This window comes from Erpetoichthys calabaricus, chromosome 1 (assembly GCF_900747795.2).
Source record: "Erpetoichthys calabaricus chromosome 1, fErpCal1.3, whole genome shotgun sequence".
Lineage (NCBI taxonomy): Eukaryota > Metazoa > Chordata > Cladistia > Polypteriformes > Polypteridae > Erpetoichthys > Erpetoichthys calabaricus.
Genome location: NC_041394.2, coordinates 171,270,482 through 171,298,377, shown reverse-complemented (window position 1 = coordinate 171,298,377; position 27,896 = coordinate 171,270,482). Strand labels below are relative to the sequence as shown.

Sequence of the window (27,896 nt, the reverse complement as noted above, 5' to 3'; positions counted from 1 at the left end):
TCTTTGCCATCCTCTTCCTCTGTATACTCTCCTGTACTTCCCCTTTCTACTACCAGGTTTCCTTTTCCTCCTTCCTCTGTCCTAATGTCACACCTATCACCCTTCTTACTGTACCTCTTACTACTTTTGCTGCAATTGCCCAGCTGTCTGGCATCTCTTCACTGTCAACCAGTGCCTGTCTTACCTCCTCCCTACACTCAACCTTGCAGTCTTCCTTTTTCAACTTCCACCATTTGATCCCTTGTTCTGCCCTCCCTCTCATCCTCTTCTTCTTCTTCATCTCCAGTGTCATCCTACAGACCATCATCTTATGCTGCATAACTACACTTTCTCCTGCCAACACTTTGCAGTCTTCAATCTCCTTCAGATTGACTCTTCTGCATAGGATATAATCTACCTGTGTGCATCTTCCTCCACTCTTCTATGTTACCCTATGTTCCTCCCTCTTCTTAAAATATGTATTCACCACAGCCATGTCCATCCTTTTGGCAAAATCCACTATCCTTTGACCTTCTTCATTCCTCTCCTTAACACCATACCTACCCAGCACCTCCTCATCTCCTCTGTACTCTTCACCAACATGTCCATTGAAATCCGCTCCAATCATCACTTTCTGTCCTTTGGGTACACTGTCCATCACCTCATCCAACTCACTCCAAAAATCTTCTTTCTCATCCATCGAACACCCAACTTGCAGGGCAAATGCACTGACAACATTCATCATCACACTTTTAGTTTCCAGCTTCATAATCATTACTGTGTCTGACACTCTTTTCACCTCCAAAACACTCTTGACATACTGCTCCTTTAGAATTATCCCTACCCCATTTTTCCTCCCATCCATACCATGATAGAACAATTTGAATCCAACTCTGATCCACCTGACCTTCCATTTAGTCTCTTGCATGCAAAATACAGTATATCAACCTTCCTTCTCTCCATCGTTTCGGCTAACTCTTTTCCCTTACCAGTCATACTGCCAGCATTCAACAGTTTCTACCCTCAGTTGCACTCTTTTTACCTTCGTCTCCCCCTCTTCTTCTCCTTCTTATTCTTCTTCTTTGGCCAACAGTAGCCCAATTTCCTCCAGCACCCTATTAGCTAACAGTACTGATGGCGGCCATTGTTAACCCAGGCCTCGACTGATCCAGTATGGAAATTTGTATCTTTGTCCGCATATTGATCTGGCAAAATTTTACACCAGATGACCTTCCTGACGTAACCCTCCCCATTTATCTGGGCTTGGGACCGGCATGAAGAAACACACTGGTTTGTGCGTCCCCTGTAGCTGGGTTAATAATAATAATAATAATAATAATAATAACAAAAACAGTGCAGCTCATACTTGGTGGATGTGTGTGTGTGCCAGTGTAAAGCCATGCAGTCATGTTGAATATGATGAGGTAATGTTCCAATTGTACTTAACATGCATGGGTGCAGTTAGTGCAACAACAACAACAATATTTATTTATATAGCACATTTTCATACAAACAATGTAGCTCAAAGTGCTTTACGTGATGAAGAAAGAGAAAAAAGACAAAATAAATAATTAAAATTAGGGAATTAAAAATTAAAATTAGGCCCAGTGGAAAGGATGTAGAGCAGTCGCTGTCCCTGTGAGGGAGTGAGAGGAATGGTACTCCAGGGGTAGGTCACTCCTTAGGTCCTGCTCCACTGCAGGTCAGTGGCAGGACAATAATGGTCTGGCTCCAAACATCCCAGCAGTGATCAACTGAGGTGGCAGGAATGAGAGCTAGAGAGGGAACCACATTTGTCAGCATCTTAGCCTGTCTGAGTAAACCTATTGGTTGAACAGGGGAGATGAGGGAGAAAGATGCACTGGACTTACAGGAGAGAAAATTAAAGTGAATCTTCTTTCTGATTGTTTTATTCTTGGATCTATTATTAATAGTGCCGATCAGTGAAATTCACTGAAGCATTTTTCAAAACAAATATGTTGCATTCACCACTGACTTTATTTGCAGAATATTTTCCTGGAAATTCTCTGTGTGGCCATCTTAGACTAATATTTTTTTCCATAGCGTCCCATGATTCTTTTTTGAGGGCAGTGTGGGATCACAGTGCTGTAGCAGCCATGGGCTGAACTTTTATTCAAGCATACTGTAAAATTTATGCAGATCTGCTGTTGCATCAGTGGCCTGATCTAATTGGCTTTGTACCCCACATGTGTTTAAAAAAATTTGCAGTATTTTCATTTCAGGGGTGCATTTGCTGACCATAATGATAATATTTTTAGTTCTGACACCAGATATATATCATTGATTCCTGTTGTCTCCCTCAGTCTCTTGCGCAGGGAATTGTATGTTGGATAGACGTTTGTCCATGGAGTGGCGAAAGTATTAGTGTGATTAGTTACAAACGTGTTGATGAATAACTTGCACTCCAATCCCTCTTTAGCAGTTCTGTGGGTCAATAAGCACATGACCTACACTAGCCTGGGTAAAAAGGAGTCTGAGTAGTTGGAATGGTGAGAGAAATAGAAAGAATGAAAACAGAAAAAGAAAGCAGGATCAGATGGGAGTGTAAGAGTAGGAGGACAAAGAAATCAGGAAAACCCTTGGCGCAGTGAAGGGAACATTGCTACAGGAGAGAATTGCCCTTGATGAGTTAAAGAGCAGGAATGAGCAGGGCTTGTGAAAACCTGTAGACGGCAAAGGATTGGCTTCAGGTGGAACTCACTGTGGTGGCTGGGATGAGAGGGTGTCGCTGAGGGACCTTAGGAGGTTGAAGAGGGGAATCGAGAGAAAGAGAGAGTGAGGGAAAGAGTACTAGGGAAGAGGCAAGGGAAGAGATGACCCTGAATATGATTTTATTCCTGGGTTTTTAATGGATATATATATGGAATTTATTGGTTTTATCCTCACACACATTTTTTGTATAGATTATTTATTAATAAAGAATTTTCAATAGCAGTGCACTATGGATACTTTGTTTGAAAATAAAAGCACAATGCATTCTGCGCCAGTTTTGTTTTTCATGACTATCAATGCCCTGTCAAATGGATGATGCCAGGCTGCAGACACTTCAGAGAATCACAAGGAGTTACTGCCTCTTGCCAGTTTTTGAGGGCTCAGGTACTGTTAACATGAGAGTGGCTGTCTGTCTTGTAACATCCCTGGGACATCCCATTTTAGGACACAATAACAGAGCTACCAGTCAACAGATTTTTGCAACTTCACTGCTTAGTATCATAATACAATTTTTCATTTTAACTGACATATTTTAACACTGCCAAAAATGTTATAAAACAAAGAGTTTAAACATATAAAGTATTTACATTTCAGTTAGAAGCGCTGCACAGAAATCAGTGTTTTAATCAGCAAGATGTGGGTAAAATATTACTTTTAATTATGCAATTTTGGTATAAACAATGTTATGTAAAAGTAACACATTTACAGTAATCCCTCCTCCATCGCGGGGGTTGCGTTCCAGAGCCACCCGCGAAATAAGAAAATCCGCGAAGTAGAAACCATATGTTTATATGGTTATTTTTATATTGTCATGCTTGGGTCACAGATTTGCGCAGAAACACAGAAGGTTGTAGAGAGACAGGAACGTTATTCAAACACTGCAAACAAACATTTGTCTCTTTTTCAAAAGTTTAAACTGTGCTCCATGACAAGACAGAGATGACAGTTCTGTCTCACAATTAAAAGAATGCAAACATATCTTCCTCTTCAAAGGAGTGCGTGTCAGGAGCACAGAATGTCACATAGATAGAGAAAACAATCTCTAGCAAACAAATCAATAGGGCTGTTTGGCTTTTAAGTATGCGAAGCACCGCGGCACAAAGCTGTTGAAGGCGGAAGCTCACACCCCCTCCGTCAGGAGCAGAGAGATAGAGATAGAGAGAGAGAGAGAGAGAGAGAGAGAGAGAGAGAGAGAGAGAGAGAGAGAGAGAGAGAGACACAGTTTGTTTTTCAGTCAAAAATCAATACATGCCCTTCGAGCTTTTAAGTATGCGAAGCACTGTGCAGCATGTCGTTTCAGGAAGCAGCTGCACAAAAGATAGCAATGTGAAGATAATCTTTCAGCATTTTTAGACGAGCGTCCGTATCGTCTAGGTGTGCGAACAGCCCCCCTGCTCACACCCCCTACGTCAGGATCACAGATAGTCAGCGCAAGAGAGAGAGAAAAGTAAGCAATCTAGCTTCTCAGCCATCTGCCAATAGCGACCCTTGTATGAAATCAACTGGGCAAACCAACTGAGGAAGCATGTACCAGAAATTAAAAGACCCATTGTCCGCAGAAATCCGCGAACCAGCAAAAAATCAGCGATATATATTTAAATATGCTTACATATAAAATCCGCGATGGAGTGAAGCCGCGAAAGGCGAAGCGCGATATAGCGAGGGATCACTGTAATATCAATTGTATTAAAAAACTGCAAACATGATTGTTTTAAAAAAATAAATAAAAACTATGTTAGAAAATGTACACAAAAGTCATATTAATCCATATCACAAACAGAAGATACTAAAACAATAAATACCAGTAAGTAAATTAGATGCTATGTTTTGCTTAATAACATATTGCTTAAGATATTTTATGAAATTTAAAGCTGTCTTTGAAAATTAAAAGGTATGCACCAAAAAAATACCTGTAATGTATAGAAAATAAACATGTATGTTTAAGAAAGCCTGCATAAAGCATAACTAAAACTGTAGAGTATAGCATCATTCATATACAGAATTCTTGTAATAAAATGAATTGTTTAGTACAAGGATCTACAGTAATATAGACTATGTACACTGCAAAAAATGCATATGCAAAAACTAGACAAAGAAACTTTAAATGAGAGTTGTTTTGCTTTTATTTAGCAAAGAAATCTGCCAATGGGGTAATCAAAATTTACTTGACAGGATTTCTCAAAACATGGTAAATAATTGTAAATACAGATTTTTTGACAAGTCAATAATTCTTACAATAAGGAAAAAAAGATTTAATGTCATGATATAAATACTTTTCACTTGCTTAGATTTCATTTTTTGCAGTGTAACCTGTAGGGGGCATTGCAGCACCCCAAACCCCAGATATAACTCCACAGACACATATCCATCCATCCATTATCCAACCTGCTATATCCTAACTACAGGGTCAAGGGGGTCTGCTGGAGCCAATCCCAGCCAACACAGGGCGCAAGGCAGGAAACAAACCCCGGGCAGGGCACCAGCCCACTGCAGGGCACACACACACACACACACACACACTAGGGACAATTTAGAATCGCCAATGCACCTAACCTGCATGTCTGTGGGAGGAAACCAGAGTACCCGGAGGAAACCCACACCGACATGAGGAGAACATGCAAACTCCAAGGAGGGAGGACCCGAGAAGCGAACCCGGGTCTCCTAACTGCGAGGCAGCAGCGCTACCCACTGTGCCACCGTGCCGCCCCCATAGACACATGTTTCGAGTTTAAATAGTAATTTCTTTGACAATAACGCCGCAGGTGTGTTATATGTGAGCACAAATACAATTTACTTCTTCTCTCTCTTGTTTTCTTCCACCCTTCTCAGACAGGTTCTGTCCTTTTTCCACCAGACTCCGACATGCCTGGATGAGGTTGAGCAGCTTCATTTGGGTATCAATGCCCAGGGGTGTTGTTATCTAGTGTACCAGGGAAAACCATAGCCACATTCCATTGTCTCCCGTTGTCCTTCCAATGTACTGGCCTCCATGTCCAGCAGGATGTCAACACACTCTTCATAGTATTGGTATCTTTTGCCAAACTGTTGGACAGAACATGTACGTTCCATTTTCCCTTCCTCCTGGCTTCTATGTCAGGTAATGCATCAGCACCCATTATATATGGGGTGCCAGCCCATGGGTACTGTCCATCACAAATATATGTTTGAAGCATTTCAACATGGATAAGTCAGACATGTTTCTAATTCTAGGAGAAAATTTGTCTTCACATACAAGTTCTGGATACTCATGATGTTAAATGATAAATAAAAAGTCATGATGACTTTCTTTTATATATTTATATAGAAAAATAATTTTAAGCTTAATTAACATAGTTTTTAAAGAATATGAAAAGTGAAAATACCAGATTGACACTCGAATTCAGTTTATTTTTGTGTAGAACTGTTCACTGAGTGTAGGCTCAGAGTGTCATAACAAGTTCACAGGTAAAATGCAATTACAAACTCTTATTATAACATAATATATACATGTAGAGACACATATTTTTCAAAACATGCAGTAAAACAAAGCAGTTTCAAACTGACTAACATAAATGGAGCTTAACAATACCTGTCCATTAACATTAACATTGAACTATAGCCAGTTGACAATGGAGGAGAGGAAAACAAACATTCCACGTGGCAACAACCATGCAGAAAATAAACCTCCTGGGGTTTCTTGGAAAGCTATCAGTCACAGTCACAGTCTTGGAGACCTCGAGCCAACTCCCTCCTGGGGATTCTATAGTAAAGCAGAGGACACAAACCCTAATGCTGGTTTGCTATCAAACAAAAGCTTAGGTTTCATCAATCATCCAAGTCTCTTTCCTTTTTATTTATTTCTTTTGTTCTATTGGAAATATAAAATTGTATATCCTGGCTTCTCCTCAATGAATATTGTTTTGTTTATTAGCTATGATTTATTGTGTTATATTGTTTCTGTATCTATTAGTTTTTGTTTATATATTCCTTGTTGTCTTTAAGTTAAGCCTAAAGGAACTGTGGGATCTCACTTAGATCTTTAAAAGACCACAGCTACAACTAGACAGCACTTTGGTGTTGCACTATATATGTCCATCTTTCTCATTTTTGATTTTGTAAGTGCTTTATTGTCTTGATTTTTTCGGTTATGAACTGTGGCTTGTTAAAGGTTAAAGATCGATTTTGTTTGCCTTTTGGGCATAACCTTTTAGGCTCCTTTCTGTTTTTGCTCTTACTCTGTATTTCATTGACTTTAAAAAAAAAAAACAACTTTAAAATATTAAAGGAACTTTATGTAGTTTTTGTGAACCATAGGTTTTTATTGTTTTTTTCCTTTCTTTCTTTGTGGATAATTTGACAATTAAAATGCCTTAGCCCTAGTTTTGGGGATGTGTAGACAGGAAGGTTGCCATTTGAGTTTTGGGATAGGTTGCCTGGGGTGTGTCCAATTCTTTGTGCCTTTCTCCCCTTTTTGTTTTTTGTTTTTGCAGAAATCACAGCAAGGGGTTCACTAAAAACTGCCATAATCATCTGCTAGCATTTTAATCCTGATTACTTGAGCCTTATGCCTTATAGGCGTAACTGTTCATCTGAATAATGAGGGCAAAGAGCTAGAGCAAGAATAAATGCAAGGTGGAAAGTGTTCAAAACTAGCCTGCCATCGACTATAACAGGGATGTTCATTCACTTTCAAATAAGTTGGATGAAGTGTCAACTCTCATAGTGAGTCATAGTGTGTTCAGATAATGTGGTATTTTGGACATTAGAGAGAGGTGGTTTAAACTTGATAAACCTTGACACTATTGTAATACTGCATTGATTTTGTCTAATATGGGAAGACAGAGAGACTGGTACTGGATAATATGATTCCTCTTATAAAAGACTACTTTGACCCACTGCTGCTTGCCTAAGATTAGAGTGGAAAATACAATTATATATCTGTTCCACAAGCTTATTCAGATCTGGACAAAGCACACAGCACTATGACTATTATGTTTTTTAATTTCTCCAGTGCCTTCAACACCAGCCATCCCTTTCCAGGAGTAAGGCATATGCAATTAGATAAGTCCATGGTGTACTGGATAATGGGCTCTCTATCTGGCAGACCATAACTTGTGAGTCTCAAGAACTGTGTTGCTAATGTGGACATGAGCAAAACTGTGGCACCACAAGGAACAGTCCTGTCACCGTTTGTGTTCAACATGTGCAACCTGGGCTATAAATATAACACCACGTTATGTCACTTGCAGAAATGTTCTGACGATTTTACACTAATAAGCTGTATGGACAAGAGAGATGAAACAATATAGGAATCAGGTAGAGAGCTGGTTATTGACTTTTTCTGCACCAAAGCACCTCTATGTCCTTTTGTCTGTAAAGTGCTATCTATCTATCTATCTATCTATCTATCTATCTATCTATCTATCTATCTATCTATCTATCTATCTATCTATCTATCTATCTATCTATCTATCTATCTATCTATCTATCTATCTATCTATCTATCTATCTATCTATCTATAGTTGGTAAAATCAGCTGTTGAAAAATATCTGCAAAACTCAAACATAAGTTACTGCAATTCCTAATTGAAGAATATACTAGAAACACAGCATTTCAAGGTTCATCACAATAAGATCTACTCCTGTGTTATCACAGTGAGACGGTGAGACTGGGGACTATGGCAAAGTGATGCAGGTCTGATATGTGTTGCCTTTTTGATTCTGTCTGTTTATGTCTGTGGCACTCAAGAGCTCAGCACAGGACACATGAGTGCGCACACACCCTTATATTGCTTACCTACATTAACTTTTGTCTAAGCCTTCTGTTATTATATTGCACAAACCCCTTGGACCCAGTTATAAGAAGGCAAGAGACATACTGCACACTGATGCAATAGTCTGTTATAGGAATAAAACATATTTGGTATGCACTATTAATTTCTGAAATTCTTTTTGTATGACCTTTAGTGGTCAGAGTCTTTGTAGCCAAGATTAAGTTTGCTTTTTGTGTTTACTATAGCTCATTCTCTATTTGGAATAGAAACCTGGCCTTCCCAGTTTACAGTTTTTTCACATAGTGGGCACACATCAAATCTTAATGGTATGAGGATTATTGTCAGCCTGATGGTTTAGTCATTGTATGTTAAGCACTATTAGAATTTTAAAATGAGGGGTAGACTTAAAATAGTGTTAGGTTAACATGCTCTTCAACAGTTTTTTTATTTTTATTACATTAAAGACACACATCTCTGCTTATAATAATAGTCAAGTCAAGTCAAGTTGGGGAGCATGTACTGGTACAGTGCATTGCCGCATCCACTACGCGACAAAACAACTCGGGATCCCAGTTGGCAACCCCCCAGGCAGACACACGGTCCAGTCCCACCCTCCAGAAAATGACCTTCTATCTGCTGCAGCCAGGTGTTACGTGGACCACTCGGGTCCCGACAATGAGGATCTTATGAGCTGGATCACCCTCAGGGAAACTCTAGTCAGGATATGCTAAACTGAAGTAGTGAGTCTTCAGATGGGATTTGAAAGCTGAGACCGAAGGGGCATCTCTTATAGTAGCAGGCAGACCATTGCACAGTTTAGGGGCCCTGTAACTGAAAGCTCGACCTCCCACTGTTATTTTATTAATCCTTGGAATCATAAGCAGACCGGCATCTTGAGATCTTAATGTGCGCTCAGGTTTGTAAGTCATGATAAGTTCAGACAAGTAAGCCGGACCTTGGCCACTTAAGACTTTATATGTTAAAAGGAAGATTTTGAAATTTGCCCTAAACTTAACCGGGAGCCAGTGTAAGGATTTAAGAACTGGAGTTATGTGTTCGTATTTTCTTGTTCTTGTAATAATTCTTGCAGCAGCATTTTGGATTAACTGGAAGCTATATAAAGAACAGTTTGAACATCCAAAGGAACACCACATTGCAGTAGTCAATCCTACTAAAAAAATGCATGAATTAATTTCTCAGAATCCTGTTTATTTAGAAAGCGCCTTAATTTTCCAACATTTTTAAGATTGAAGAAACATGATTTGAACAACTTTGTAATGTGCGCTTTAAAATGACATGCTAGTGTCAAAGATAACTCTTAGATTGCGGGCTGATTCAGTAAAATTAATGGTGATTCCAACTGAGTTAAATGATGACAAAATATTATTGTGATCAGCATCATTCCCTCCAATAATTAACATCTCTGTATTATCTATGTTTTAAGGTAGTTCTCATCCATCCACTCCTTTAATTCGCTAACACATCTAATTAAAGACAACATTGGAGAAACTTCATTTGATCTACAAGAAAGGTATAACTGGGTGTCATCTGCATACGAGTGAAAATTAACATTATGTTTCCTAATGATAGATCCCAGTGAAAACATGTTAAGTGAAAACAGCAGAGGTCCCAGTACTGAGCCCTGCGGGACACCATAGCTCAGTTCTGTGTATAATGATGGAGTACTGTCAGCACATTTCTGTACATATTGGAATCGATTTGATAAATAAGAACTAAACCAAGCGAGCACAGTGCCTGTAACCCCACCTTCATTTTCTAGCCTGTGCAGTAAAATAGAATGGTCAATGGTGTCAAATGCTGCGCTTAAGTCTAACAACATAATTACAGTGGAGTTTCCTTCATCAGAGGATATCAGAATATCATTTACAACCTGCGTTAGTGCCGTTTCTGTACTATGACCAGTGCGGAAACCAGACTGGAATTTTTCAAGTAGATTGTGATGCATAAGGTGTGACTGAAGCTGACTGGCAACTACTTTTTCCTAGTATTTTAGAGAGAAAGGGTAAATTTGAAATAGGTCTATAATTATTAAGTATGTACTTTTTAAGTAATGGTTTGATGACTGACACTTTTAGGGCATCAGGTACTGTGCCATGCAATTATGAACTACTGTATTGATAATGCTAAAAATAGGTGCTGCAACAACACCCGTTGTACTTTTTGTTAGTTTTGTTGGCACTGGGTCTAGGGAACAAGTAGTAGGTTTCATTTTAGAAATTAAAGTCAAGACTTCCTGCTCAGTTACAGGATTAAAATTACTAAAGTGTTGAATGCAGTGTGAGACAGGATCTGACAGGCTAGTATGTGGTTTGCACTGTGATTCTGAGATCTGGGATCTTATATTTTTAATTTAATTTTCTCATTGAAGAAGTTCATAAAATCTGTGATGCTAATATCTGTTGGTATTTGATCCATTTGGTCCACAATAAAAGCGAGCATGTCCACTTCACTATACATTTTAATTTACACTTGTGCTTCATAACTTTTTTTTTTTAAAATTGGGGGTAAATGCTGACTCATCCAGGATTGTCCCTTAATGGAGACAGTCCTGCTTACGCAGATAGTTACAGTCACTTTCTGAAGGGTAAATCCCACATTCTAGAAAAGTACCCTTCTGTTAGTCATGAAGACTTGTAGTACCTGCACATTAAAATAGTTTCTCTCAGCATGTATAATGAGAGCTCATAGTATGATAATACTATGGCTAAAATGTTGTAAACAAAGAGTATTTGACCTTTGTTTCTTATTGTTAGGACGTATTGTATTGTCTACACTCACAATCTATTTAATTTTGCTAAAGTGACAATTTATGTTCACCAGTGAGAAAGTACTAATCCCTTCCATTAAATGTTAATTATGTTAACGTTTGTTTGTGTGCAGAAGAATGCATGTGTTTGGAGGGGGTGTGGGTAGAGTTAAATTATTTCACAAAGAAAAACAAGATCAGATTAATCCTTCACTAGAGACTGGAGTATGAACTGTGTAATCAGCCTCACATGAGAAGCAGCCAGACTTTATCGTATAAAGGCACAAGGCTGGTACATTTTATACTTTGTTTTTCTTTTCTTGCTTTTTTGAAAAATTGATTATAAACAATCAACAATTTTCAAGTGATGGCTCCTGACAAAAAACCTAATGGTGTGGATAACTCAGCTTTTACTGTAAGTATATGCTAATAAGCTCATGTAAACTTTTTACATTTGCTTTTTTGACTTAAGTATTGTTTTTATCTGTACAAATTAGGTATATTTTGAGAAAAGTCTCAGTTGCAAGATAGACTTAAAATTAATGTTTTATTATACTGATCTTCTCTTCTACTATTGCACATAAAAGTAGTATTATGCAAACAACTGAAAAAAACTCTTTGTTCCACTTTTAAGGGCACTTTATTGCCCTTACTATAATCAATAATTTTGACTGAAACCTATTGGTAGATCATAATGCAAATATAAAGAAAATATAAATAAAGCAATTAATAAATTGTGGAAAATAGTTAAATATGTTTTGAAAGTGCCACTCATTCCAAAATCTCTTTATTTAGTTCTTGGGCTCTTTTCAAATTTTAAAATCACAATGTAGGTACATTATCTTATTTAATGATTTACATCATTCAACAACCTCCAAAAAGAAAAACAAAATGAAACTCTATGTAATATTATTATTTAAAGCTAACTACAGAATTCGTTTTTCATAGCATGATATGTGATAGTACATCACATTTAAATCAAAGATCAAGGTTATAATTCTGATAAGATAAAATATACTTTATTGCTTAATGTAAATTTAATATGCTGTAAATGCTCATGTTGTGGAATTAAATTACACAACACAGTATTACTAATTTAATATAATAAAAAATGAAGCACAAATCCATTTGTCCACTCTTTTTCAAACTGACTTAATACAGTTCAGGGTTGTGAGCAGAAGGAGCTGATCCTGGCAGCATTGGGCACTAGGCAAGTAGCAGTAACTCAATTATTTATCAGGATCTGGGACTATATGATCATGCTGTTGTGTAAACTTGTGAGCAATCTGAATGTGAACACTTCATGCAGCTTATCATAGTCCATCAATCTCCATTAATAATAATAATAATTCTTTACATTTATATACTGTAGTGCTTTTCTCACTACTCAAAGCACTCTTCATGTAGGGATGGGAACCCATTACTACGAGGCAGCAGCACTACCACTGCGTCACCTGCAAGGACATCCAATGGACTTTTGCAAAATATCATCCAGTTGTGCTTTGAAGATCTCCAAAGTAGTACTATCTACCTACTTACTTGGTAAATTATGCTACATATTTACAGTTGACTGAGCATAAAAAGCATCTGTCTACAATTTGTGTGAAATTTATCCTTAACCATTTTCCATCGGTGTCCTATGTTTTTTTGAAAAATCAATTTTAAAATAACTGCCACTGTACTAATTATCTTCATAATTTTAAACACTTCAGTCATGTCACCTCTTAAGCTGAAAAGGCTTAGCTCTCTCAGTCTTTCCTCATAAATGTTACCCCAAAGTCCTGGTGACAGTCTATCCTCGCTACCCTGGGCTTTCTCTAGTGCTGCTGCTATACTTTTTTGGCTGTGTGGAAATGTATATGTTATTTCAGATAAGGCTTCACTAGTGAGTTGTGTACATTGAATATAACCTCCTATGACTCGTGCACTGTACAGCACATTGGGCTATATAACCTATTATATCCAATTGGACTTCTGAATGGCTTTTGTAAACTGTTTGGATATAGACAGTGTAGAATCCAGTAAGACGTCTAACTCCTCGCAGGAGATGTACTTTTAAATGTTAGATCCGCCCACCACCATTGTGCAATTAAATCTAACATTTTTTCTTTCTACATGTAACATTTTATTTAGATTAAATTTCACCTGCCATATATCAACCCAAATTACTAATTACTCCTCTCAAATTGTAAAGGGGTTACTTTACACAATACTTAATGGAGAAGGTGATCACATTTCAAACTAATTACTTTTATGTTACTATCTATACCCATGTAAAAATGTACCACTATGAAAGGATGATACCCATATGTCCTTTCATTATTTAATAAAGAGGAAATAACCAACAACAGTGAAAATGAAGTTACTAGTCAAACAAGAAAATTAAATGACATACATTATCCAACATTTAAAAATATGAACCAGCTATTAGAGGCCTTTAGTTCACAAATGAATTCCTAAAAAAAAGTAATAATTAAAAATAAAACTGACTTAATCACTCAAATGCTTGCAAACATGGAGTCAGTAAGTATAATGGCCAGCAGATAGAAGCACTTATTGATCAGGGTGTGGAGTAGCTACCTGCAATAAATAAGTATCTGTGTGTCTCCTGCCTTTGTGCTTTTTGCACTATTGAAAAAGTCATGTGGTGATACAGTTTGTAATTAACTACATTACATACATGTAGCTATATGCATTAACTCTAAAGTTCCCAGGTACATTACATTAAACAATTTTTTTCAGTGCATTGTTACCTTTCAAAGTAAAACATGAAGTCTTCATTACATAATAAAAAAAGTCAATCTCAATACAATCCTGAAGTAAAATGAACTACATATATATCCACCCACACTCATACAAAAATGTATTGTTGTGAAATAACACCCATCTCCGTTACAGATCTAGCAGCATTGTGATAGTCAATGTAGTCTACGTCTAAGTAAAAATATTGCACATGTACAGTGCCAATTGGGCAGAGAAACAGATCGGGTCAACACACTCACCTCCTCCTCGAATGATAAGTGAGATAGAATGCCTGCTCTACAAGACATTTATTTCATTTAAATTGGTACCTATAATGTGATAACTGTAACATGTTACACTACTTCATTATTGGGAAATGCAATTAGATTTGAGTATTGTGCCACTTAGTTACTTACATTAACCCCTAAGTCTGTCTGCTATCCCACCTTATTTGGTGTCTTTGGCAAACATAACCAGGCTGTTATGTATATTCTCATTGAGATAATTAATGAATATTAAAAAGATCAACAGCCCCAAAACTGATCACTGAAGAAGAGTTTTTAACATCACCTAATTCTAAAAAGGTTCCTTTCACAATAATCCTTTGCTTTCGGTGTTTAAGCCAATTTTCTAATCATCTAGTCACTTCATTTAGTTTGGTTGCTGGCTTCCATGTGGTACTTTATCAAGAGAAAATCATGATCAAATATAGGTGACTCTATTGTCAAATTATTTTCAGTATGCTTTTTTTTACTTTTTGCTTTTTTTTAATCAAATGATTGTTTATTTGTGTTTTGTTTTGCCTTACTTAGCACTTTATGGATGTAGAATGATGATTTCATTAGGAAGCACTCTGAATCTCTGCAAGTAAATTTTATTGCATGCATTTTGACATCATAGGTATCATTTTATTTGAAAGCCGGTGATTTGCTCTAATTCCTTCCTTGAGCTTTGCATTATCTGATGGAAGGTGAAAGTCTGCCCGAGTGCCTGAAAAAACAGAAAAAAGAGATGCAATGACAAGAAAAAGAGAATTTTGCTTTGACTGTTTTTCCCTTGACTTTCATGCTTGGTTCTCCCTTGTGTTCTAAAGACTCAATTAAAGTGTTCAATTAGGATACTTATTTAACTGACTACAGTCATATTTGATACTTTGAAAACTCCATCACTTAAGAAATGAAACTGATGATGTAATTGTTTTGTATTTATTGTGATGCACTAATCCAAACAAAACAAAAATCAGACTCTAAATGTTGGTGAGCCACAAGCTACAGCCTACTAAGATGGATATTCTCTCTCCATCTCTCTTTCTCTGTCTCTTTCTCACACACACAATCGGCAAACTGTTTTCAGTAGTAGCAATTGGTGGTAACTCAAGAAAGTAGTGACAGCAGTCTCATTTACCCAGATCATGAAGAAGAACAGAATTTTTGTATGTAGATTGATTCTGTGGTAATCTGACCTTTTGATCTTGGTTTTTGAAACAGTGCAGCCTCAGATTTTGAACTACAGTTGACCTTTTATCCTGGTATGTCAAAAACAACATTATTCATTTCTTTGCTTAAAGACATTTCTAGTTACTATCCATATTATGCATTTGAGAAAATATTTCTGGGAAATTGTAGAACTGTGTTGCAAGTGTGAGAATGAAAGTCAAATGTAGCTAGCAGACTGGTAATTCTCAAACAGGGAACATTTTACATCAGAGAAATTATTATACAGATTTAAACTGTCATCTTTGGTGGGCTACCCACATGTTCATGTTTAAAAATGTTTTTTTAATGTGATGGCAAATGGAATTATTGGAGAGATGTTAAAGAATACAATTCATGGTTTTGAGCTTGTCACATATATTGGTAAGAGGAAAACAGAAGAGAGACAAGCTAAACTGTCTCAGATTAGGCCATTACTTGAAAGAAAGGGCATCAAAGTGCAGATACAGGTATACTAGTTTGTGTAATGGTTAATCACATGAGGAGTTAGCATCCTACACTCCAGCATAATGGGCCATTAGAAGAGGTGAGACCAAGAAGTGAGAATATAATTTAAATTTTCAAATCAAGTTCTAATTCCAATTCAAATTAGATCAAATTCTAAGCTTTTTCATAGTGGACTAATATGCAGTGGGTACACAGAATGGGCAACTAAGCCAGTCCTGCTCATCTTCAAAGCCCATACACTGAAGATATTTCATCACACATGATTGGGTCTTCTGTTCATAAAATAATCTGATAGTATGGCTTAAACAACACACCTTAACATCTGATTGGCCCAAGGGTGACATAGTAACACTGACTAAGAACTGATTGTTGTAGAAAAGCTCATCTCTAAACTGGAAAAAAATAAATTGTAACTTCCTTTGGTTGTATACTCACTACCTTGCCTTCTTGTTATGTAGATTTTACACCTGGTAATCTATAACCATAAACTTTCATATAAATTATCACTGTGCTACACACATTTTGTTAGGTACTCCATTCCTGAAGGATTAGTTTCAGATAATAAAGCCATAAACACCTGTATTCAAGAACTTGTTCATTCAAACATTCAGTCATGGTTGAAAAAATAAAAGATTTGTTATAGCCTGATTAGCTTAAATGAAATAAGATCATTCACTCTGTTATGCACTGTGAAATAAACTGAGCTAAAAAGGGTGGAAGGATGTATAGGCTCTTGGTCAAAGCCTGGGTGGATCCAGTTGTCATTGTCACTGTTGGAACAAATTATATGTATTAGGGTAGTCTGTCAGTTCTGCAATCCATATTTAAAGAGATAGGTGCAGGATGAGGTGCAGAACTGACAAGGTAGTCTTTCTCTGAAGTTCTGCCTGTGCCATGTGCCAGTCCAAGTAAGCTTAAAGGGATTAGAATGCTTAACACGTGGCTCAAATCTTAGTACAGGATAGAAGGGTATAGGTTTATGGGGCATTGGGACTCCTTTTGGAACAGATGGGACCTGTTACACCATGAAGGGTTACATCTGAACTGGAGGGTCACCAATGAGATGGGGAGGCATAGGAGTAGGTTAGTCGAAGATTTTTAAACTAGAGTGTTGGAGGGGCAGGGAGTTTAGATAAAAATATTAAGTTTGAATACACTATGGGAGGTTTGAAAATCAAGAGTACACTTTAAGAGAAGGATTTAGGAGTTGTAGTGGACTCGACACTATAAACTGCCAGACAGTGTTCAGAAGCCATTAAGAAGGCTAAAAGAACTTTATGTTATATATCACAATGTGTAGAGTACAAGTCCAAGGAGGTTATGCTCAAGCTTTATAATGTAATACTAAGGCCTCATCTGGAGTACTGTGTGCAGTTTAGGTCTCTGGCTACAAAAAGGACATATTGGTGTTTGAAAAAGACCAGAGAAGAGTGACTAGTTTCATTCCAGGGCTACAGGGGATGAATTATGAAGAAAAATTAAAAGCTGAGCATTTTCAATTTAAACAAAAGAAGATTAAGAGGTGACATGATTGAAGTGTTTAAAATTTCGAAGGGAATTACTACAGTGGGCTGTTATTTTAAAATGAATTCATTAAGAACAAGGGGACACAGTTGGAGACTTCTTAAAGGTAAGTTTCACACAAACATTAGGAAGTTTTCCTTTACACAGAGAACCATAGACACTTGGTGGTAGGCAGTAAGACTATAGGGACTTTCAAATTCAGTGGATAGGAGTGTTGTGCTTTGTTGGATTGATTGGTCTGTTATGGTCTAGAGCAGGGGTGTCAAACTCCAGGCCTGGAGGGCCGCTGTTGCTGCAGGTTTTCATTCTAACCCTTTTCGTAATAAGTGACCAGTTTTCACTGCTAATTAACTTCTTTTCTTTAGCCCTGTTTTTAAGCCTAACCCCTGAATTGATTCTTGTCTTCATTAAATGACAGCCAAACAGAAATGAGACGTGAAATGAGTAAACAGATGACCAATTAAACTGGGGATTCAGACTCCAACCAGTTTCTTAATGAGATGCTGATTCTTGCTTTTAATTAAACCTGTCATTTAATTTCATGGCTTGTTTCATTCTGCCACAGCAGACATTTCCAAAACTGTTGATTTTCTGTTTTACTGAGATTTTCACCTTTCTTTATTTTCTGCTATTGTGTGATGGGCACAGGTTAGCTGGTCATGTGGCAGCTTGTTTCGTGTCTCATTATTGTTTGGCTGCTAATTAAGGAAAAAGAAACAACAAAGGGGTCTGAGTCACGTCAATTAAAACAAAGGCAAAAGTTAATTAGCAGCATAAACTGATCACTAATTAAGGAGATGGTTAGAATGAAAACCTGCACCCACTGTGGCCCTCCAGGACTGGAGTTCGACACCCCTGGTCTAGAGTGTTCAAATGTTCTAATAAAAAGGTACAACCAGGAGATTGAATGCAGAAACAGTGTAAAATAGAGACATAGTCAAGGACAGTGAAGAGGACCAGAAAACCTAGATTTCATATTTTTTTACAAAATCAATACATCTTAAACCAATCATTTTATTTAGATGCCCATTGATTCTGATACACATAAGCCTGAAGAGAACTCGGAACTCAACAGATATATACGAATAATGATTGTTAAATGAATTTTACACATAGGAAACAAAACATTTAAAAATGCACTATGACCTGTAGAGGCAGTTTCAGCATCCCAGACACAACTCCACAGACACATGTTCTGGGTTTAAATAATAATTAATTAACCAAAAATACCTCCACCAGTTTTCTCAAACATATGCAGAAGCACAATATACTTTTTCTCTCACTTCTTTTCTTCCTTCACACCTCACAGGCAAGCTTTGTCCTTCTTCCATCTGACTCCAACTTGCCAGTGTGAGGCAGCTCCTTTTATCAGAGATCTGGTGCCACGGCATGGCTCATAGGAAGCACTTCCGGGTCATGTGGAAGCCTCACAAATTAGGGTCACAGTCCTGGCACCACACATGAAATGCAACAATGCTGCCCCATGAGACTACTGCTCCCAGCATGCCTTGTGGATTTCCATACTAGTGAGACTATCAACTAACATGTCAGGGAAGCATGAAACCCTGACAGGTTGTCTCACTTTTCCTTCAGTTACACTGGCCTGCCGGCCAGGTAATGTTCCTTGGTTCAACCCAGCCAGGATGCCAGCATACCCACTTTGATACTGGCATCTTCTGTGGACCGCCTGGCTTAAGCAAGAAACACCATGTCACTCTTCTTGCCTATTTGTCACCAGGCCTTGCCAGCAAGATGAAGGAAAGGGAGTCCATCCTGGTAGGTATACCAGTCCCTGCATGCTGTCTAAGCCAACATGGTTCAATCTGTATGAAAACAAGCATTGTAAATCATCATCATGACTATGTCTGCAAATTATTATGTTTGCAATGCCCACGACTGGAGGACAGTACTTTGGACTCACCATTGACTCACCATTGAAAGGTCATGACAATGCAGGCTTCAGTTATGGGAATCTCAGGATACTTATATTGTAATTACTACATCACAGCAGTAATATGAACAAATGAATGAGTTTGACATGTGCTTGATGGTTCCTAAGTCAATGATTAAAAGGCTGCAAAATGATCAAGCTGCTTGTAGACATCTATTTGTGTTTACCCTGGAATCTTTTGATTGGTTCACTTGCTAGAATTGTGTGTTAAGTGACATCCTTCATGCTTCACCTAGTGATTTTGATTAGACTGGTAATTGCTATCATTGCTAACAACCCCTGATGTTCCCAGGAATTATGTTAGGTTTTAATATGGGACATTTTTTTTGTTTGTTTTGTTTTGTTGACTTACGCCATGGCAATTTACTGATTGCTTCCTGTGATAGCCTTGATGTATGAAATTGTTTAGTGATTCAGTAATTGCCCCTTATGCGACAAAAGTAACATAAGTCACGTTACATTTAAATTTACATGTATTTGCTTGGCAGACACTTTTATCCAAAGTTGTACAGCTACAGTATGTCCATTTATTAAAGTGATGCCAAAGCTTGGCTAAGCAACTTTAAGATACCTTAGACAGTCATTAGTTAACTTTACATGTAGTTAATGGACTTTTAAACATCTGTATGGATAAAAAAGTTAAACCAATTAATACACGGATATGGGTGGCTTCACAGGCAAATTAACAAAATAGTTAACCTGTTGTTTACAGTAAATGAAAAGAAAAAATTACACTGCAATGCTAGAAAAGCACCTTGGGTGAGGGCAAATATCAGAAAAGCAAATTTCCAGAGTTAACTCCAATCATTAACACAATATATTTCTCAAAAGACTTAGGCCATCCAAGAAGCCATTAACTTGCAGTAGTTATCTAAGCAGAATAGTTTATCTTCTTCTGAAAACTTTGTATAATATTGCAGTAAACAAAAATAAACAAAATGATAAAATTAACAAGAATGCCTTGTATTATTTAAACAAGTCAGTACTTTGTGTGGCCTCCCTTAGAATGCAGAAATTAAGTACTTTGCTTTGCAAGTAGTCCTATGGTAAACTAATCCACGGTTCTTCAAGGACTTGCCATAAGTCATCTTCTGTCTACCGTTTTTCTTTTCCCTGTCCTACACAGCTTTAGTTATGTTCATCTCAGGGCTCTAAGTTGGACAACTGCAAATGTCTGCTCCAGTAGACCTTCATAGTGGTTTCAGTGTGTTTGTAGTCATTATTGTACTGAAATATTAAGTTTTTGTGAATAATTAGTTTTCCCATAAGTAAATTAAATCTGTTCATATTTCTCAGCAGTTATCATTCCGTCAATTTTGAATTGACCCCCTACACCATTGGCTGACATGTGCTCCAGACAATGACAGAGATGTTAAAATAGCTTCATAACAGCCTGCAGACAACCATGAATGCATTCCTTGCCAACTCATCTTCTGACATGCTGGCATCTTTGTGAACCAAAAATTTCAGATTTGAACTCATTACTCTTTAAGACTTTCTCCCACCTGTCATTGCATGATTTATAGTCTTTTGTGTATTTCAGTCTCTACTACTTTGATAGATAGATTTACAGAAACTTTTTAAATACATAAATAGACAAAAAGGTAGATAGATAGATAGATAAATAAATAAATAAATAAATACACATACTTTGGTCTGAACACACACCAGAATAAGTATAAAGAGAGAAAATTAAAAAGAAAGAAAATGTCTGACATGGCTGTCACAGTCACAGTGAGGCATTATGCAGACATATTGCTGTTGGTATAAAGGATCCCCAGTAATATTTCTTGACACACTTCTGCTGAATAATTCATTGGCTGAAAGTACTCAATGTTAGTGTGTCAGAGACAGGGTGTGCAGCATTGTTCATAAAAACACTCAATTTTGCTGTAATTTTGCTGTCCTCCACTAATAGCTTCGGCGGGTCCAGAGTGTTGCCTTTTTATAAGGTTTTCTTAGCTGCAATACACCCTACAAGCCAATATATTTTAAGACTTCTACATAAAGTCAAAGCATATAGTGTCAGATGATACATCACTGGATTCCCTTCTGTTCCCTAAGGAAGTGATCTTTATGTACTGTTCCTCAAATGCAGACATCTTTTTGATTCTTCCATTGCATTTTCCATCTTCAGGTAGACCATTAACTTCAAATTTCTTTATGAGAGCTTGACTATTACATTTTGAGATGCTATTGCTTGCCTTGTTGATACTAAACTACAACTTCCAAACTTCTCCCCAAGTCACTCCATTATTTTGAGCAATCATTTATTACAACCAATTAAAGGCTACCCAGTTAATCTGAATCAGGTGTGCCATTGGTGGAATTTTATTAATGCTTGGAATTGCTGTGCTGCCCTGTGTTGTTTAGCCATCTCATAAGATATCAATACATTTTTGGACAACACAAGGCATTCCTACTACTTTTTATTGTATTATCATTTATTAGTAGTTGTGGTCTATTTTATGAAAATAATCTTTACTTCCTAATCAGCTAGCTCTAATTCTTTTAGGTTGGGTTACACAGTGGTGTATATAACATCTTCTACTTCTTTTGGCTGCTCCCGTTAGGTGTTGCCAAAGCAGATCATCATCTTTCATATCTTTCTGTCCTTTGCATCTTATTCTGTTACACCCATCACCTGCATGTCCTCTCTCACCATATCCATAAACCTTCTCTTAGGCCTTCCTCTTTTCCTCTTGCCTGGCAGCTCTATCCTTAGCATCCTTCTCCCAATATACTCGACATCTCTCCTCTGCACATGTCCAAACCAACTCAATCTCGCCTCTCTGACTTTGTCTCCCAACTTGAGCTGACCCTCTAATGTACTCATTTCTAATTCTATCCATCCTCGTCACACCCAATGCAAATCTTAGCATCTTTAACTGTACTACCTTCAGCTCTGTCTCCTGCTTTCCGGTCAGTGCCATCATCTCCAACCCATATAGCACAACTGGTCTCACTACCGTCCTGTAGAACTTCCCTTTCACTCTTGCTGATACCCGTCTGTCACAAATTACTCCTGTCACTCTTCTCCACCCATTCCACCCTGCCTGCACTCTCTTTTTCACCTCTCTTCTACAATCCCCATTACTCTGTACTGTTGATCCCAAGTATTTAAACTCATCCACCTTTGCCAACTCTACTCCTTGCATCCTCACCATTTCACTGACCTCCCTCTTATTTACACACAAGTATTCTGTCTTGTTCATACTGACCTTCATTTCTCTCATCTCTAGAGCATATCTCCACCTCTCCAGGGTCTCCTCAACCTGCTCCCTACTATCGCTACAGATCACAATGTCATCAGCAAACATCATAGTCCATGGGAACTCCTGTCTAATCTTGTCTGTCAACCTGTCCATCACCATTGCAAATAAGAAAGGGCTCAAAGTCAATCCCTGATGTAATCCCACCTCCACCTTGAAAGCATCTGTCACTCCTACTACAGACGGTATCCTTCAATAAGGGCGCACACAAAAAGGCAAGCTTCAAAAGGGCGACCTCAATTGGGCGCAGCGAATAAAGGCACCTTTATTTACGCGCGCCTTTATTCACTGCGTCCAATTGAGGTCGCCCTTTTGAAGCTCGTCTTTTTGTGCGCGCCCTTATTGAATAGAACCACCGCAGACCTCACCACTGTCACACTTCCCTCGTACATATCCTGTACATCTCTTACGTACTTCTCTGCCACTCCCGACTTCTTCATACAATACCACAACTCCTCTCGAGGCATATGTCATATGTTTTCTCCAGGTCCACAAAGACGCAATTCAACTCCTTCTGGCCTTCTCTATACTTCTTCATCAACATCCTCAGAGCAAACAACACATCTGTGGTGCTCTTTCTTGGCATGAATCCATACTGCTGCTCACTAATCAGCACCTAACTTCTTAACCTAGCTCCACTACTCTTTCCCATAACTTCATGCTGTGGCTCATCAATTGTATTCCCCTTTAGTTATTACAGTCCTGCACATCCTCCTTATTCTTAAATATTGGCACCAGTACACTTCTCCACTCCTCAGGCATCCTCTTACTTTCCAAGATTACATTAAACAATCTGGTTAAAAACTCCACTGCCATCTCTCCTAAACAACTCCATGCTTCCACAGGTATGTCATTTGGACCAACGTCCCTTCCATTTTTCATCCTCTTCATAGCTGTCTTTACTTCCTCCTTGCTAATCTGTTGCACTTCCTGATTCACTCTCTCCATATCATCCAACCTCTTCTCTCTCTTGTTCTCTTCATTCATCAGCCTCTCAAAGTACTATTTCCTTCTGCTCAACACACTCTCCTCGTTTGTGAGTATGTTTCCATCTTTATCCTTTATCACCCTAACCTTCTGCACATCTTTCCCAGCACGGTCCTTTTCTCCCTCCTTAGTGTCCAATCTTTCATACAATTCGTCATACACCTTTTCTTTAGCTTTCGCCACCTCTCTCTTCACCTTGCGCTTTATCTCCTTGTATTTTTGTCTACTTTCTGCATCTTTCTGACTTTCCCAATTCATCTTTGCCATCCTCTTCTTCAGTATACTCTCCTGTACTTCCCCATTCCACCTCTTCCTCTGTCCAGATGTCATGCCAAGCACTCTTCTTGTTGTCACCCTTACTACTTCTGCTATAGTTTCCCAAAGTCTGGAAACTCTTAACTACCACCCAGTGCATGTCTCATCTTCTCCCTAAACTCAACCTTGCAGTCTTCCTTTTTCAAATTCCACCATTTGATCCTTGGCTCTACCCTCACTCTCTTCCTCTTCTTGATCTCCAAACGTCATCCTACAGGCCACCATCCTATGCTGCTTAACTACACTTTCCCTTGCCTTAACTTTGCAGTCTTCAATCTCCTTCAGATTGACTGTTCTGCATAGGATGTAATCTACCTGTGTGCATCTTCCTCCACTCTTGTATGTGACACTATGTTCCTCCCTCTTCTTAAAATACGTATTCACCAGAGCCATGTCCATCCTTTTGGCAAAATCCACTTTCCTCTGAACTTCTTCATTCCTCTGCTTGACACCATACCTACCCATCACCTCCTCGTCGCCTCTGTTCCCTTCACCAACATGACCATTGAAATCCACCCCAATCACCACATTCTGTCCCTTGGGTACACTGTTCATCACTTCATCCAACTCACTCCAAAAATCTTCTTTCTCCTCCATCGCACAGCCAACTTGTGGAACATATGCACTAACAACATTCATCATCACACCTTCAGTTTACAGCTTCATAATCATTACTCTGTCTGACACTGTTTTCACCTCCAAAACACTCTTGACATACTGTACCTTCAGGATAATCCCTGCCCCATTTCTCCTTCCATCCGCACCATGATAGAATAATTTGAATCCACTTCCAATCCACCTGGCCTTACTCCCCTTCCATTTAGTCTCTTACACACACAATATATCAACCCTACTTCTTTCCATCATATCTGTTAACTCTCTCCCCTTACAAGTCATTCTGCCAACATTCAAAGTTCCTACCCTCAGTTCCACTCTCTTTACTTTCCTCCTCTCCTCCTGCCTCTGGACACGTCTGCCCCTTCTTCTTCTTCGGCCAACAGTAGCCTAATTTCTGCCAGCACCCTGTTGCCTAACAGTACTGGTGGTGGTCGTTGTTAACAAGGGCTCGACCGATCCGGTATGGAAATTTGTTGTATATGTACATAACATAAAATTCTTAAACCCATTTAATCTAGTTCACGGTTTCAGTAGCATTTTTCATCAGCATTGGGAACATGAAAGAACCAACTTCTGAAAGGGTGCAAATCCATTGTATGACCTACTTGTGTCCAGCAGGAAGTGCAGTATGTTAAGGTCATTCTCATCATAGTGGTGTCATAGAGCCTCAACAGTGACAAAATAACTTCAACAGTCAGACAAATCAATCGATAATAGTGTTTACTTGTATAGCATGTTGTAGGGTTCAATGGTTATGGAGTCTCAGATGCAGTTTGTGTAGTAACACTTTGTGTAACTCTAAGATGAAATTGTTTTAGTTTAATCCAATTAGTGTCTTAACTAGAAGCTTCACGCTATGCTAAAAAAATCTCCGGGAGCAATAAAACCTCATTAATGATTCTCCTTGCAGAGACCAAGGAAATACATCCATTCATCCATCCATTCTCTTCCGCTTATCCGAGGTCGGGTCGCGGGGGCAGCAGCTTGAGCAGAGATGCCCAGACTTCCCTCTCCCCGGCCACTTCTTCTAGCTCTTCCGGGAGAATCCCGAGGCGTTCCCAGGCCAGCCGGGAGACATAGTCCCTCCAGCGTGTCCTGGGTCTTCCCCGGGGCCTCCTGCCGGTTGGACGTGCCCGGAACACCTCCCCAGGGAGGCGTCCAGGAGGCATCCTGATCAGATGCCCGAGCCACCTCATCTGACTCCTCTCAATGCGGAGGAGCAGCGGCTCTACTCTGAGCCCCTCCCGGATGACTGAGCTTCTCACCCTATCTTTAAGGGAGAGCCCAGACACCCTGCGGAGGAAACTCATTTCAGCCGCTTGTATTAGCGATCTCGTTCTTTCGGTCACTACCCATAGCTCATGACCATAGGTGAGGGTAGGAACATAGATCGACCGGTAAATTGAGAGCTTTGCCTTATGGCTCAGCTCCTTTTTCACCACGACAGACCGATGCAGAGCCTGCATCACTGCGGACGCCGCACCGATCCGCCTGTCGATCTCACGCTCCATTCTTCCCTCACTCGTGAACAAGACCCCGAGATACTTGAACTCCTCCACTTGAGGCAGGATCTCGCTCCCAACCCTGAGAGGGCACTCCACCCTTCTCCGGCTGAGGAAAAAGCAGTGACCCAATCCTGAGTCCACCAAACCGGACCCCCTCAACACCCTGGCTGCGCCTAGAAATTCTGTCCATAAAAGTTATGAACAGAATCGGTGACAAAGGGCAGCCCTGGCGGAGTCCAACTCTCACTGGAAACGGGTTCGACTTACTGCCGGCAATGCGGACCAAGCTCTGACACCGGTTGTACAGGGACCGAACCGCCCTTATCAGGGGGTCCGGTACTCCATACTCCCGGAGCACCCCCCACAGGATCCCCCGAGGAACACGGTCGAACGCCTTTTCCAAGTCCACAAAACACATGTAGACTGGTTGGGCGAACTCCCATGCACCCTCCAGGACTCTGCTAAGGGTGTAGAGCTGGTCCACTGCTCCGCGACCAGGACGAAAACCACACTGTTCCTCCTAAATCCGAGGTTCGACTATCCGACGGACTCTCCTCTCCAAAACCCCCGAATAGACTTTTCCAGGGAGGCTGAGGAGTGTGATCCCTCTGTAGTTGGAACACACCCCTTTCTTAAAGAGGGGGACCACCACTCCGGTCTGCCAATCCAGAGGCACTGTCCCTGATGTCCATGCGATGTTGTAGAGACGTGTCAACCAAGACAGCCCTACAACATCCAGAGCCTTGAGGAACTCCGGGCGTATCTCATCCACCCCCGGGGCCCTGCCACCAAGGAGTTTTTTGACCACCTCGGTGACCTCAGTCCCAGAGATGGGGAAGCCCACCTCCGAGTCCCCAGGCTCTGCTTCCTCATTGGAAGGCATGTCATTGGGATTGAGGAGGTCTTCGAAGTACTCCCCCACCCACCCACAACGTCCCAAGTCGAAGTCAGCAGCGCACCATCACCACCATATACAGTGTTGACACTGCACTGCTTCCCCCTCCTGAGACGCCGGACGGTGGACCAGAATCTCCTCGAAGCCGTCCGAAAGTCGTTCTCCATGGACTCCCCAAACTCCTCCCATGCTCGAGTTTTTGCCACAGCAACCACCGAAGCTGCATTCCGCTTGGCCTGCCGGTACCTATTAGCTGCCCCCAGAGTTCCACAGGACAAAAGGGACCGGTAGGACTCCTTCTTCAGCTTGACGGCATCCCTCACCGCCGGTGTCCACCAACGGGTTCGGGGATTGCTGCCACGACAGGCACCGACCACCTTACGGCCACAGCTCCGGTCAGCCGCCTCAACAATAGAGGCACGGAACATGGCCCATTCGGACTCAATGTCCCCCACCTCCCTCGGGACATGGTCGAAGTTCTGCCGGAGGTGGGAGTTGAAGCTACTTCTGACAGGGGGCTCTGCCAGACGTTCCCAGCAGACCCTCACAACACGTTTGGGCCTACCAGGCCTGACCGGCATCCTCCCCCACCATCGAAGCCAACTCACCACCAGGTGGTGATCAGTTGATAGCTCCGCCCCTCTCTTCACCTGAGTGTCCAAGACATGTGGCCGCAAGTCCGACGACACGACCACAAAGTCGATCATCGAACTGAGGCCTAGGGTGTCCTGGTGCCAAGTGCACATATGAACACCCCTATGCTTGAACATGGTGTTTGTTATGGACAATCCGTGACGAGCACAGAAGTCCAATAACAAAACACCACTCAGGTTCTGATCGGGGGGGCCATTCCTCCCAATCACGCCCTTCCAGGTCTCACTGTCATTGCCCACGTGAGCATTGAAGTCCCCCAGC

The 27,896-nt window shown here is 39.8% G+C and overlaps 1 protein-coding gene across 1 annotated transcript in view; it reads left to right on the top strand.

The window, feature by feature from the left end:
- The first annotated feature begins 11,458 nt into the window (after positions 1-11,458).
- Positions 11,459-27,896, top strand: part of slc23a4 (solute carrier family 23 member 4) — a 144,402-nt gene continuing 127,964 nt past the window's right edge. Inside the window, exon 1 of the mRNA XM_028791533.2 lies at positions 11,459-11,647. Within this exon, the coding sequence (XP_028647366.1) occupies positions 11,600-11,647 (48 nt within the window). The 5' untranslated portion in view covers positions 11,459-11,599. The remainder of the gene's footprint in view (positions 11,648-27,896) is intronic.